A 13,542-nucleotide genomic window follows, 5' to 3' on the forward strand; every position below is an offset into this window, starting at 1 on the left:
TTTTTTCTGGCTCCATCGAAGATTAATGAAATATGTCTTTAAAAGAGTGAGCCAGAAGCAGTTAGTGTGGAATATGGTGCTGTTTATGCAGTCTAGTAATTCATTTTCATTGGGAATTAACATTATAATTGCTATTAACCTATGATCGTTCACTGGATATTGATAAACTATGTTTTGTGATGTCTGACCCGAGAATTGAGAAGTTTTATTATCAGTCACTGCTTTTGCTAAGTTCACACAAAATAAATAAATAAATTGTTGCAGCTTGTATGTAAGAGTCAAAAATAGCTTTCCAAAATGAAAGTAGAGCATACTGTTGATAGTGTCCTTGTGAATAAATACAACACAAGTCTTACTTTTCAGGGTAGCGTTTAGCCAACTTTTTACTTGCCATATGTTCTCTTAGCTGCTGCTGGGTCTTCATCTGTGTCGTCGTCTTTAATTTATGAAGGCCTGTGTTTATTCGTACTATGCAAACCTGCTTACTTTTTTGACAAAGCAAGAATTGGGATTATTGAAGTTCTCCTGAGACCTGAACTCAGGTTTTTCTCATGTTTAGAATCTAGTAATCCAACTACTAATTCTAAGACATTTTCTCCGTTCACCAAGTAACTGAAGAGTTTCATGTATGTTACTTGACTGTCATATGGTAGAAATCGATATTTTTGTCATAGGTAATGAGAGCTTGTAATTGCCAGCTCATTGTGTTTAAACAGTGTAACAGAGTGCCTAACCTTTGTTTGTTTTCCATTGAAACCATTCCTTGCACTGTGCAAAATGCATTTGTTGATTTTTTTTTAAAGTAGACTTTGATTAACCTGCAACTGATGATACCTTAAATACATTGCTTTTATGCCTGCAGAGTTTCATTGCACTTTTGTAGCTTCCAGTTTTGTATCTCAGTTTTCTTTTAGAATCTAAATTTCTTTATTTTTTTCCTCCTCTTTGGAATGTCACATCCTCAGATGCGGTAACTATGTATCACAAGAAAACTTTCAATGATGTATTTTGGTAAATAACCTCTTTACATAGCAATCGTCTTTTGAGCTCTGAATTGTGGAAATGTACTTGAGCTCCTGTAGTCAATGAAAGGACTCTTTAAGAATCTTAAGATGCAGGAAGATAATATATCTGTGTTCGAAATAGTCAGCATATGAGGAATACTGTTATTACTCTGATCAGTTTGTGTGAAAAGATGCAAAAGCTAATGGTATTAAAGAATTCTGAATGACCTTATCTAAGGAAGAAGTTGTTTTTGTGATAGACACACTTGAGCTCATCTGAAACGGGTACATGGAGATACTCCAAGTTAATTGCCACTTGGGTATTGAGTTCAAGGTGCATTGTAGAAAGTGTATTTAAAGGATAAACCTGTCTTGCGTTTTAATTGGTGACCAGGGATGCCTGCTGTTCAATGATACTTTTAACTTTTCTTAGTCCTATTTTTAAATATCTAGCATCATGACAGTTCTTTAGAAAAAGATCCTGTATCGAGGCTAAGACCATAGCTGTAGCAGTTTCCCCTCCTTATTTGTTATCACATGGAAGTTTGATACCACATGTGCTTTCTAAATGTGTAACTTTAGGTAGTTCTCAGCTTTGCCGTTTCTGTTCTTACAATGTGAAATACTTAGAAAAGTAAATTTCAGCATCAACTGCAACAGGAATTTCAGTGCTGACTATTGTTTAGTGTGCAGGGAGCTTCTTATTTTGTTCTTAATTTCATTTCGTGTTTAAACCCTTTTTTTCCTTCTTGGACTCCAGTTAGTATGTTTAATATGCTCTTCTTCCAATTAAGATAGATCTTACTGGTGAATCAGATGTAGCCTAGAAGTCTTTTTGTGCTGACACGCTGTGTTTAAATGCTTTTCTTTCCATGGAGATGTTAATACAGATTCTTCGGGAGGGTATAGGCAAACCTAAAATAAGAATTTTAATGTGAAGGAGTGTGTTATTAGTTTTTTTAATGTTCGCATAACTTTGATTCATCTGTGAAAGCTCTTTTACATCTGTCTTTTGAAGTTGTGATTCACATTTTCAAAAAGCAGCTGACATTGATTATTTTAATAATGCGTAATTATCTTAGTAATTTCTTATAATCACCTCTGTCATGACCATCTCCTTGAACACCTAAAGGCAGAAAGTGACAAAAGAATTCTAATCATTTTATTACTTCAGAAGATAAATTTAAGATAATCAGCTTTCAAACAAACCTTTATTTTGTTTGAATATCAAACTCAGTTGTACTGGTTGTCTTCTTTTTGCCTGCCCCAGAAGGAGAGTGTTTTGAGTGCTGCTGTAGCAGGATTTTTTTCCTCCTTATTTTCGGTTCTTTAGAACTTCAAATGAAAGGCTCACAAGGAAGAAGAATGAGAACAGTGCAAAGCAGTGAGGGAGAGATGTGAGCAAGCTATGTGCATGGTGAAATAAAAGGCATATGAATGTGCATTAGGATGTATTATATTAAACAGAGATGCCTGATGCTTATTTTGAATTTAAATCAACAGCAGAGAAAAGCTTCTTGGCTTTTATTTTACCATGCTGAGGAAATGTTTTTTCTCACCTCTTTGAAAGGAACTGTGAAGACTGCACTGACAGGAGGTCTGTAATAACACAGCCAGTTCACAATATATATTCTCAGGAGAGAACAGTAGGTGCTGAAGGCATGAGGACTGTGTGCTGTACGAAGTGCCTTGCTTTGATGTAGCATCGGATCCAGAATTATGGAAGCTAGACTGTTCTTTCTGTCTTAACGTGCATACTTAGCTTATGTTTATCTCCCAGAGGGGGGGAAAAAAGTTTGTTTTTTTTTAATACAACTGGAATAAGTTATGAGTTTATTATAGCAAAAAAAAAAATATGGCTTAAAAAAAAAAATGGATCATACGCCCGCCAACTTTATTGTTTTGCAACTTGGTTGTAAAATATCACTTTTAACACCTTTTTCTGTTTTAAAGGAATTTGACTGAGAAATCTTGTTGCCTGTTTACTTCTGTTTAACATGTGATAAACTTGCTTATTTATAAAAGCATCTGTCTGAGACATTTTGATTTTGGAAGAAGTTTATCAGGTATAGATCTTTTTTCCTTAAAGTGTGGAAGAACATACTTCATTAGCAGTCCTAAGAGGAAAGAAAATCAATTTGGTGGTGCAGGGTTGTGTGCTGCCTTCTATCAACTGCAGCGCCTGCTGGCTAGTCAGCCTACTTACTTTATAGATTTATCTTCCTCTTCAGTTGAGGAAAGATGCAGGTGGTAAGTTAGTTACCAGACGGAACTGACTGAGGCATTGGAGTGTGTGGCTTTGTTTGCTCTGCATCATAAAGGGTCTGTGCTCATTTGGCTGATCATCCAGTTGGTTGAAAATGGAAGGGGAAAAATCTAATGGACCTGCTACAGCAATCCCTTAATTTTCAGAGTTGAAACTACACAAACTCCAGTGTCACCATAACAAATTAGGACAGCACAACACCTACATGTAGATGTGAGCATTTAGTGAAATGCTCAGGAGGATCAATGAGACCCTCAGAGTAAATGCTTCTGTAGTAAACACAACAAATAATAAACACTGTTTACTATTTGTTCTTTTGTTTTAAAACATCTGTTTGTTATTTTATGTTCATACTGAATTTTGAACACTTTAAAAATATCATAATGTTCTAAATTTTATTTGGGTATTTTTTCTTTCTTCTGTTCATATGTATTTTTAGAAGAGATGGAAGAGATTTGAGCTATGTTTGAACATCTTCAAAGAATTTTCAAGCTTTAGTTGCAAGTAATTTTTCTCATACAATCTATGAAGTGTACTCCCAGTGATCTACACCATCTCTGTCTTTTGGGTTATTCTGCTACTGTTCCAATCCAGAAAAAGTTTGCAGACATGGAAAGGAGTCTTTGTGCCCATGGCTTTTCATTGAACTGCAATGAATAGGTAGTTGTAAGTAACAATTCTCATATGATGTGTAGAATATATGACTGCTAATTTTATCTTTATATATTTTGACATAAGTACAGATTTGTAGCTGATGAGTGTGTGGGACTGTTCTTTTTTTTTTTCATTTCCACTACCTATAAAGCTTGATTTTTATTTTTTTTTTTCTTAGTGTTGTTCTCTAGTCAGAGTCACGTGTTGAGAACGTGATAGCTACCAGTTGAGTGTTTATTTTTACGTCAAACAGGCTTTCTTTCAAGATGAGTGAAGCTACCAAAGTACATTGGGAGTCTAGGGTATGTTTAAGCACCTCTAGTGCTATGAGGTGCATTGGATTTACAAGTAATGTTAACAGTGAGATTTCCAGCAACTTGAACTGAAGTTGGTGAAAAATCTATACAGTCACAGAAGGATAGACCAGTAGACTCTAGGAGCTGAGTAAAGATACCAGAATTTCTAGAAGTAAATGTCATGACTGGTTCTAACACCTAATTCCCTTGGTGTACTAGGATGAAACACGTGTAGTGAAATTTTGCATGTATGGTATTTCTGTACTGTTTGACAAAATGAAGGCATTTCACTGTTTAGACAAAGTGTAAATTCGTATGAGCCACTGGGCCACACAGAAACGCACACAAACCACATGCAGTCTTAAAAAGGTAATATTGTTGGCACAGCTATCAAGAAAATGCATAATTGTGTTTAAATATTAGTATGTAACTAAGGGAATTTCTTCTCACGTATAACTGAACTAAAGCTGTGTCCAATTTTATTTACATTTCTATCTAAGCCAATTTGGAAATGGCTAATGTTCATAAAATGTTCAAATAAGCAGTCAAGATCTCCTAAAACATATAGAAATGAGTGGTGACTAAAATGAGGTTTCCAGAAAGAAAGAATTTTTATAACGGTCACATTTATTAAAAAATAAACAAATAGAGCTTGCAATGTGGATGTCAGGTTTAGCTGGATGTATGATGAAGTACATTATCAACTAATGTTATACGGAATGTTTTTTCCTTGTCTTCTAATCTGTAGCTGGTACATCATATTTCAGTTCATCTAATGAGCTCCTCCAGCCATTATCATCAATGGCGTATTCATTAGTAAACCCCAAAGAGCTTCACATACATGTTTTTTCACCTATGAAAACCTAATAGAGCTGAAGCAAGTGTGCTAATGGTACTCCTTTTTCATTTCTGGCTTCCTCCTCCTTTGTGGAGGAATTTAAATTCAAGATTAGAGTTTTTGTTTTGTTTTTTTTAAAAAAAAAAGGATGTTTACTTAAATTGAGAATTAAACCAAGCATGAAGATGAGATGAGTTATCATTATAGATCCAAGATAGTTTAGTTGTTACAGTGAGATTGAGTTCTGTGAGAAGCTCCTGGGGTATTTTCATGTGGTTTTCAAGATCTACAGAGTTGTGCAAAAAAATTTTAGCCGGCACTTCAAGGTATGAAATCAAGGTAGGAAGCACAAAGATTAAGAATCAATTTTCTTTCAAAAGTGGAAAAGTTGCTGGATCCATTTGTTGTTTCCACACAGTGCCTTTGGACAGGTTTCAGAAATACTGGAAACATTGTATTTGTAGTTATTGCAGATCAGGACAGTGTAAAATGGCAATATAAAAACAGGAAAATGAAACATTCTGCTCTAATTTGGTGCTTAGGGCTGGTTTGGGAGGAGGGTGGGTTTTTTGGGGGTGGGGGGAAGGATTTCTTTGCAAAAATTGAGGCAAGATTTGCATTTAAATGCAAGATTAGCCAATATTCTGGGTAGGTTTTATCCTTGTTTCTATTTTGTTTAAAAAAAAAAAATCACTAATCATTTACAGCAGTTATCACTTCTGACAAATCTGAGTTTTCTTCAGAAAATGCCTTTTGTTTAAATAACCTTAATAATAAAAGAAGGATTTGTGCATTTTAAGACAAGGGTTAGAAATAAAAACTAGAGAAGAAATAAGAGAGAATAGTGTGACAGACGTGAAGAATTCTGGGCTTTCCTTCTCTTGATTGCTGCTTTTCTGTAAGACAGTATTTAACTAATTGTAGGCTTTCTTAAACTACTCCACTACGGCTCAGAAGATATTCTCATTTCATTGATGTCCTATTTCCAGCTGTATTCTCACGGTTGGCACTTCACTTGATGTCTTTTAAGTTGCATCTGCCCTGCAATGTGAATACGTACCTAGCCATTTTTTATTTGTTTTTGGATGAAAGATAAAGGTAGTGAAGCTCTCAATGAGGCAGCTTTATCGAGTGCTCACTATGATGTATATTGTAAATGTTACCCATGGCTGTTGGGATCTTAGACACTTGAATTGTTCCAGCTTTCTTTTGCTATGTTTTTTGTGGTCATTGTTGAAGTCAGTGATAATGGGCACAGTTCTTATTCATGGTACATAAAACATTAATTCTGAATCAGTATCCTGCTTTAATTGTTTTACTTGAATGATGCAGAAAGAAAACAGCTTTACAAGCTGGTGCTGACTTCAGACCTGTCAAATTCACTGGTTGCTATGTTAATTTCTCTGTTCAGTGGTAATTTATTTTCTCATCTGTTTGGTTGCTGACTTACTGGACTACTACCGAGGCTAACTGTCATCCTAAATTGTTTGTACTTGATAACAGAGCTGCCATAATAGTTTAGGAGGGTTTTTGCTGTGAGATAAAATAATACTTGAGGCAGATGGCATGTAGAAAGCCACTGAAGGTGATGGCTCAGCTTTATCACTTGGAGGTATCTAGGGAGGTCTGATATTTTTACAAGTCCTTCTGCCCCTTATGACCCAATTTTCCATCTCCCAGCTTCCTTACATAACGAGGGAGGTACCTACAAATTTTAACTACGTATGGATGTGTATACTAAAAGGTCTTCATAGAAATATAATTTGGTAAGCTGAGGCATCATTTATTATGGTATAGGTTAGGTATGTCAAAACGCTTTGGTTGTGGTCAGTAGTACATTGGGAAATAAGTAAGGGATTCGGTAACTTTTGAGGGTGGTCTAGTGTTTTGGCTTTGATTTGTGTTTTTATATGTTAACTAAGGAGACTTTTTAAAGCAACTGTAAAAAATCTATTTCAAATATTAATACCAAGCTGCTCAAAACCATATGGGCTATGGGGCAATTTGAAAAAATAAATTTTGCATTACAGTTTGAGCCTTTATTTCATAGCCTGGAAAAGCAAATTCTCTGAAGCTTTTATGGGTTGGGGCATAGCATCTCTCTAGCAAGTCTAGTTTGGCATATATGGTGATAATCAGGAGTTGCAGCACTAGTCATTAATGCAGCAATTCTAGCTTCTCTCGGGCTGCTTACATTCAGCTGCCTCACTGTTCTTCTTTCTCAGCCCACACAAGGTAACTTGTGGTAGCTTGGGAATATTCAAGGCAGGACTGCAAAATGTGAATGTGGGGATTCCTCCTGGAGTAGATAATGGAAAGCCATTTTATTTCTCATTGTATGCTCTGTGCGTCAGAATTCTGGATGCAATTAGACGTTGCTTGTTTCAACATGTAGATGGTCATTGTTTTCCTAAAGGTTTTGGAAATATATGTGCTAGAAGAGCTTTGTTAAAAATCTGTGATTTAGTCATATTTAGCTAGTTCTATAGGCCTGGAATTTATCAGCCATTGAGTTGGTCAACTTTCTAGTGTTGTTTTTTTCCCTTTTAGTATAGATAACATGGTACATGTGAACTCATGACTCTTTTTAGTCTTCCTGGCAATGCAAAAGTTTAAAATTGGTTCCAAAAGTTGGATTTGCTTGTATGGTAGATTTGTGATGGCAGATATATATGAGTAATTTTCTTCCCATCTAAACACAGGGACTAAGTAAATTAGTAAGCATTTACTCTTCTAAATATAATATATTATCATCAGATATAAAATTTAAAAGTTCCTCTATACTGTGGATCAAGATGAAAACACTTAACAAAGATTATCTTCAAACAGAAAATTGAGTTCTTTTAGATGAGAGATTACAAAGGTAAAGGATTTTTTCAATGTCTAGTTTATTTTAGTCTAATTTTTCACACTAAAAATGTTCAGTTAATTATCTCTTGCAAATAAAGTTTCTGATTTTGCAAATACACATTGACCATCTTTTTTCTTTGGCAGATGGTGATGGACAAAGTGAACATTTGTTACCAGTCTGTGAAGACCAAGCATGTCAAAAAAGTGCCATCTATTTAACTAAGCTAGGACTGGATCAGGTATTGTGACTTTTGGAATTGCAAAGACAAAGGAAAACACTGTGTTTTATGAATCAAGACAGTATAGAAAAATAACTTTTATTTCTGGAAAAGGTAAATTTCTCTACCTGTAATGATATTACGTAAGATATTTTTATGTAGGTATGTATTTATTATCTACCGCAAACTATGGTTTTGATGGAAAGTAAAGTAACTCGAGATCTAGTAATGTATCCATTTCAGTTGTCTAATCTTGGCAATTCTATACTTACAAGTACATGTTTTCCCATGCTCAGAGGTTTTCATTTTGTTTTTTAAATTGCATATATTCTGTGTTCACAGTGGAATAGATTACAGTGCTGCTGGACACATGGCATTACAGGGGGATTTGATTTACAGGTCATAGAATGTACATACAGCAAGTGGATGATTAGTTTGCCGTACTTGCTTTGCTTTTTGGGCAAAAGGAAGAACACTGACTTGTTAAGCACGTCACGTTGGTTATGTTACTGTAACACGCTGCTTGCATTTCGCATTTCACTTTTGAGTAGTTCGGGTGCTCTTTGTCAAAAGACATTGTCCTTCAGTTCTAAATGTAGTTCCCTATTCTTGATATAAGAATATAAGAAACAAAAGACACTCGATGTTTTCTGCTCAAGTAAATTTAAGAGAAATATTCCAAATGGAAGTAAATTCATTGTGGAAAATGAACCATACACAAATACCATGTGCCATTGATGGGTACAAAGCTGTTACTTGACAGTGGTGGATGATTTATCAGTGGGATAAACAAAAACTGTATGCTATGTTATTTATGGTATGTTTCTGGAAGGAAGTGATTTAGTAATGTGTGGAGGAAGGTGTGTAGCAGCTTACATAATACCAAGATTTTGCCAAAGTTGAGTCTTTTATTGTAGCGTGCTCTGAAGTAACATTGTACATAGGCAGTTTTCCTGTTTCTTCATTATTTCATTTTTTTTAAAGAGGTCAACTATTTATTTAATAACACATTAGATTTCTAACGTACTATTTTTGACTGTCTCAGTATATTTAATTTGTATTTTTAATTTAGCAATTACAATGTAATTTCAATTTTTAAATAGTTTCTAAGATAATGATCTTTGAGTTTAAAAATTAACAGCTGAATATTGTCATTTTATTTTAGGAAGTGAAGAATCCAACAGATTCTCATCCTACTAGGAAAAAAAAAAAAAGCATTAAGAAGTATTAAGGCTTACCTAGAAACTTCAAAGCAATTTTTCTTGCGTATTTTTAGAATGACTTTCTAATTAAAAATGACAATATCAAATGGCAGACAATAATGACTTGTTCTGACCTAACCTTTTTTAAAAAATTATATCTTGCATTTTCTTTTCTTGAATTCTGACTCATCTAGAAGTGATGGAGCTTTTTCTTCTAAACCATTTTAACTTTCCCATTATGAAAAAGTGAGAAAATGTCAGTACCTTCATTCTTGTCTACAGTTTTTCCTGTGTTGCATGTTTTCTTCAGGTAGAAATCTATTCAAACATCTTGCTTCCTATTTTTATTTGGAAGTGAAATGTTTAATTTCATTGCATTTGGTCATCTATGAGATCAACTGACCCAACTTCTGATATTTGACTAAATGAATTAATCTTCATGAGAATTGATAAATAGAAACTTTGAGGCAACAGAGCAAGATCAATGCTCTTTGTTTAATTAATAACTTTACAGTTTCAGGGAAATAATAAGCCCTTGTGGTGCAGAATGTATTGAAACAAGGAGATGGTATCCTGTGTGTGACAGCTAGATAACTATCTGGAATGTCTGGGAAACAGATTTCAAATCTATTACAGAAAAAGTAGAAGATGCTACATATCCATAATTTCTGTTCTGTTTTTGTTGTAGGGTTTTGTGGGAGTGCTTTTGGTAGTTACGATTTTTTGAGAAAATTATTTATCTCAGATCGTGAGGATAATAAATTACATGACTGTCTTTAAAAAAAAAAGAAAAAAAAATCTTGTGGTAACTGTAAGTGGTTTTGTCCTTCATTGTCACAACAAGCAAGTAGTGATATTTGATGAATAGAAATGAAAAACAGTTAATGTGGTTTTATTGTATTGTGATTGAGATGAAACATGCGATATTGTGGGGATAGATTGAGATGAAATATGTATCTGTAGAATTTGTGGTTCTGAGCAGTTATGCTATGAAGAGGCATTCAGTGGCATACCAGGTTTTGGAGTTGTTGGTCTGATAAGATCTTGTTTTGTTGGACAGCTGTCAGTCTATGGTATATTTCCTTCTTGTGCTGTGTGTGGTGTAGCTGGATGGTTACTTAGAAAGCCAAGCAGATCTAAGAGAATTACTTCAAATTTCAAGGATGAAATTCTCTCACCATAGGTTGTATTTCATTTAACCATTTAATCTTCAGAAGTATTAAAAATATCTCAGGTAAATTTTCCTTCTTTTGGATGATGAGGCTAAAGGACAGGCCAAAGCAAAGAATTGCATACAAGTGACCTAAGGAGATGCAGACCTACTAGGAGTTTGAAAGAACGTGAATGTTTCCTCAGCAACAAAAGAATTGCAGTCAGATCTGAACTAGAATCCCATATGCTGTTTCAGATTGTAGCTGGTACTGGGACACCTCAGGCTTCTTGAATTTCACCTGCAGTAAGCTGCAGACTAACATGCTGATTTAGGTCTCATTTAGATTCTGAAAATCAGACTGAGCTCTCCCTGAAACTTGTTTTAAAGTCCCTGGTAATGTTTATTGTAGAAACTGTGTAGGTATTGTGATATTCTTAGAGATGACTAATCTTTCTCTTAATTTTGTCTAGTATTCAGTATGACTTTATTTTGTTTGTTTCCTGAGGCAAGCAGTATCATTTCAGTCCTTTAATTTAAGAGTTTCTTTGTGAGCATACTTATAACCTTATTTTTTATAACTGTGAACCTTCTTGTAACCTTTATACAATAGAAAGAGTACGGCTTTATTCCTTTTATAAATACAGCAGCTGTAGTGTAGAACATAGCAATGCATCCTATAGCAAACCACAGGTCTTCCTGGTATCATTCTGTAGGCTCGACATGTAACCAACAGCACTGATTATCAGCTGTAGTTTGTCACAGCAAATTACTTTTCTTGGTTCCTCTGCAGCAGTATAAAGGTGGGGAGGGGGGATTGCAGTTGATGTAATTTTTCATTAATCCCAGATTATGCAAGATCCGCACATCTCTGGATTGTTTTGTCTTTCTCAAAGCAGCTACGAGTCTGTGAGCCATGCTCTTGTATTCAAAATATGACTTACTGCTTTAGTTATTCTCTTCTGTGTTGCTAAAGTAATGCTGGGGATTAGCATCTTCTGGGCTTTGGACACCATAAGTTAATGGTGTAATGTATGGTGGTGGGTTGTTTCTTGTTTGTTTTTTTTAAGTGGTGGCTACTCAGTTGTATATGGAATTCAGGTGACCTTCATATGCACTGAAAACCTAATGCCTCCTGAAATTACTGGGTTTATTCTTTATGTGCAGCCGAGCTATAATGCATGCAAACAGCAGAAGGGGAGCCCCTAGGAAAAAGGACTTCTGTTGCTGTGGCCAGTTCTGTCAGGTCACTCTTGATCTTTGTACAGGATGCTATATAGTGCCCCTTGCAGAAAGGAGGAGAAACCCTGGCATTTCCAGGAAAGGCATTGGCCAGGAACTGACTACCAATTTCCAAATGCTTTCTCACTCACAGCGAGCTCTGTGCCTGTGTTACACGGTCTGGAATTGGGCAGCTGGCTGGATGGGCTGATTGTTCGTAACAGGTTTCCTGGCCAAAGCTTAAAGTACAAGATGCTACCCCCATATTTTTGGTTCAAAGAGCAGGCTCTAGAGCAAGCGAACTGTGTTTCTTAACGTATGAAATAACATGGACTCAGAGAGAAATGAACCCTTTTTGAGTTAGGAGGGGTGAGTGCAAAAAGTTTTAAACTATCTCTAAGTACTTGAGATCTTTTTCAAAGTGAAAAAGAAGCCATGTTTTCATAGGGCAATAAAGTATTCTCTCTACTACTTGACGAAAAATATTTGAAGAGTTTGAGAATGGATTTTCAAGCACTTAAAAATCATTTTAGCTTATAACATCATTAATTGAAGGAATATATAAATGTTTTAATTATATCAGTCCAGGTAGTTAATGAAATTTAACAAAGGAAAGAGTAAATCCTCTGAATTAATTTTATGTATTCATTTAATTTTTCCTTTAGATATATTAACTGTTTCTCAATCTTTTTTTCAATCTTAGGTAGGTAAGAGAAAAAGCATGATGAGACTGCAAGAAATAGCTTTGTGTCATTACATCCCACCTATTTCTATTTTTCAGTAAACAGAAAAAAAATGGTTTTAGTCTTTTTCCTCTTAAGCTTCGTACTTGCTATTACAACTTTTAAGTAATTTTTTGGGTTAACAAATTCAAAAGTAGTAGCAGATTTATATTGTTGACAAACCTATTTTTATTTTTCTGCTTTCTGTTCTGAAATACGTCCTAAACCACAGGAACAATTAATCTTGCATTCCTTTACTCTGTAATAGTTATAGGAGAAACATACAGAAAGAGTTTCACCAAAAATGTGCATTACTCTGTGAACTTAAACTGTCAGAGTAAATTCTGCATGGTACCAAAATGTGTCCAGGTTACAGATTGGACAAGACTAATGTTTTGAGATGTTCCAAGACTGCCATTGTAAAAAGTCCCACAACTGGTTCAGTAAGATGCGTAGTGATGTTTAGTAGCAATAGGTGTTTTTTTTCCTCGCCTGTAGCTTTATATGTTAGCATTTACTGTAGCCTTTATAATAGTAAAAATGCTATTTATGAATCATTTTCTGAGTAGAGTTTTTCTTTAAAAAGGTAAAAATTCAGGTTTACTCCTAAAATTTCTTTTTGATTTTTTTCTTTAAAATACCGTTACCGTACACAGCAATATTTAGAAACTATATGGTAAGTACAATTGGATTTCATTGCAGTGGCAGTTTTTATTTTGCATGGAATCATTAACACGATATTTCATGGTTCTGATTGCAATTAGTTTTTCAAATTTCTTGTACTTTGCAGTAATATTTCAACTCTTCTGTATGACAGGGAAGTGCAAAGTCTAACACTGAAACTTTTCTCTCAGGTTGAGAGGTTTTTTTTCCTTTCCTTTTTGGTTTTTTTCCCTTCTTGGATTCTTCAAACTTTCAGCAGCTAATAGTAATTAAATAGGTATACATATGTTGGGGGGAGGGAAGAGGGGAATATGACCAAGTATGTTTAATTTAAACTTTGAGTTCTTATCAGTGGCATGTAATGGATCATCTTAGTTCAAACATGGCAAGTTACACAGGCAAGCACACAATATATGTGCATCTGGCAGAACTGTTCTAGGTTTCTAAGCTGCCTGTGA

General features: G+C 34.9%; 1 protein-coding gene across 1 annotated transcript in view; it reads left to right on the top strand.

Annotated features, from left to right (window-relative positions):
- The window catches only part of ITFG1 (integrin alpha FG-GAP repeat containing 1), a 70,422-nt gene that overhangs the window by 28,243 nt on the left and 28,637 nt on the right, over positions 1-13,542 (top strand). The window contains exon 9 of the mRNA XM_068693633.1: positions 8,053-8,147. Within this exon, the coding sequence (XP_068549734.1) occupies positions 8,053-8,147 (95 nt within the window). The remainder of the gene's footprint in view (positions 1-8,052; positions 8,148-13,542) is intronic.

The sequence above is a fragment of the Anas acuta genome, chromosome 10 (genome assembly GCF_963932015.1).
Source record: "Anas acuta chromosome 10, bAnaAcu1.1, whole genome shotgun sequence".
Lineage (NCBI taxonomy): Eukaryota > Metazoa > Chordata > Aves > Anseriformes > Anatidae > Anas > Anas acuta.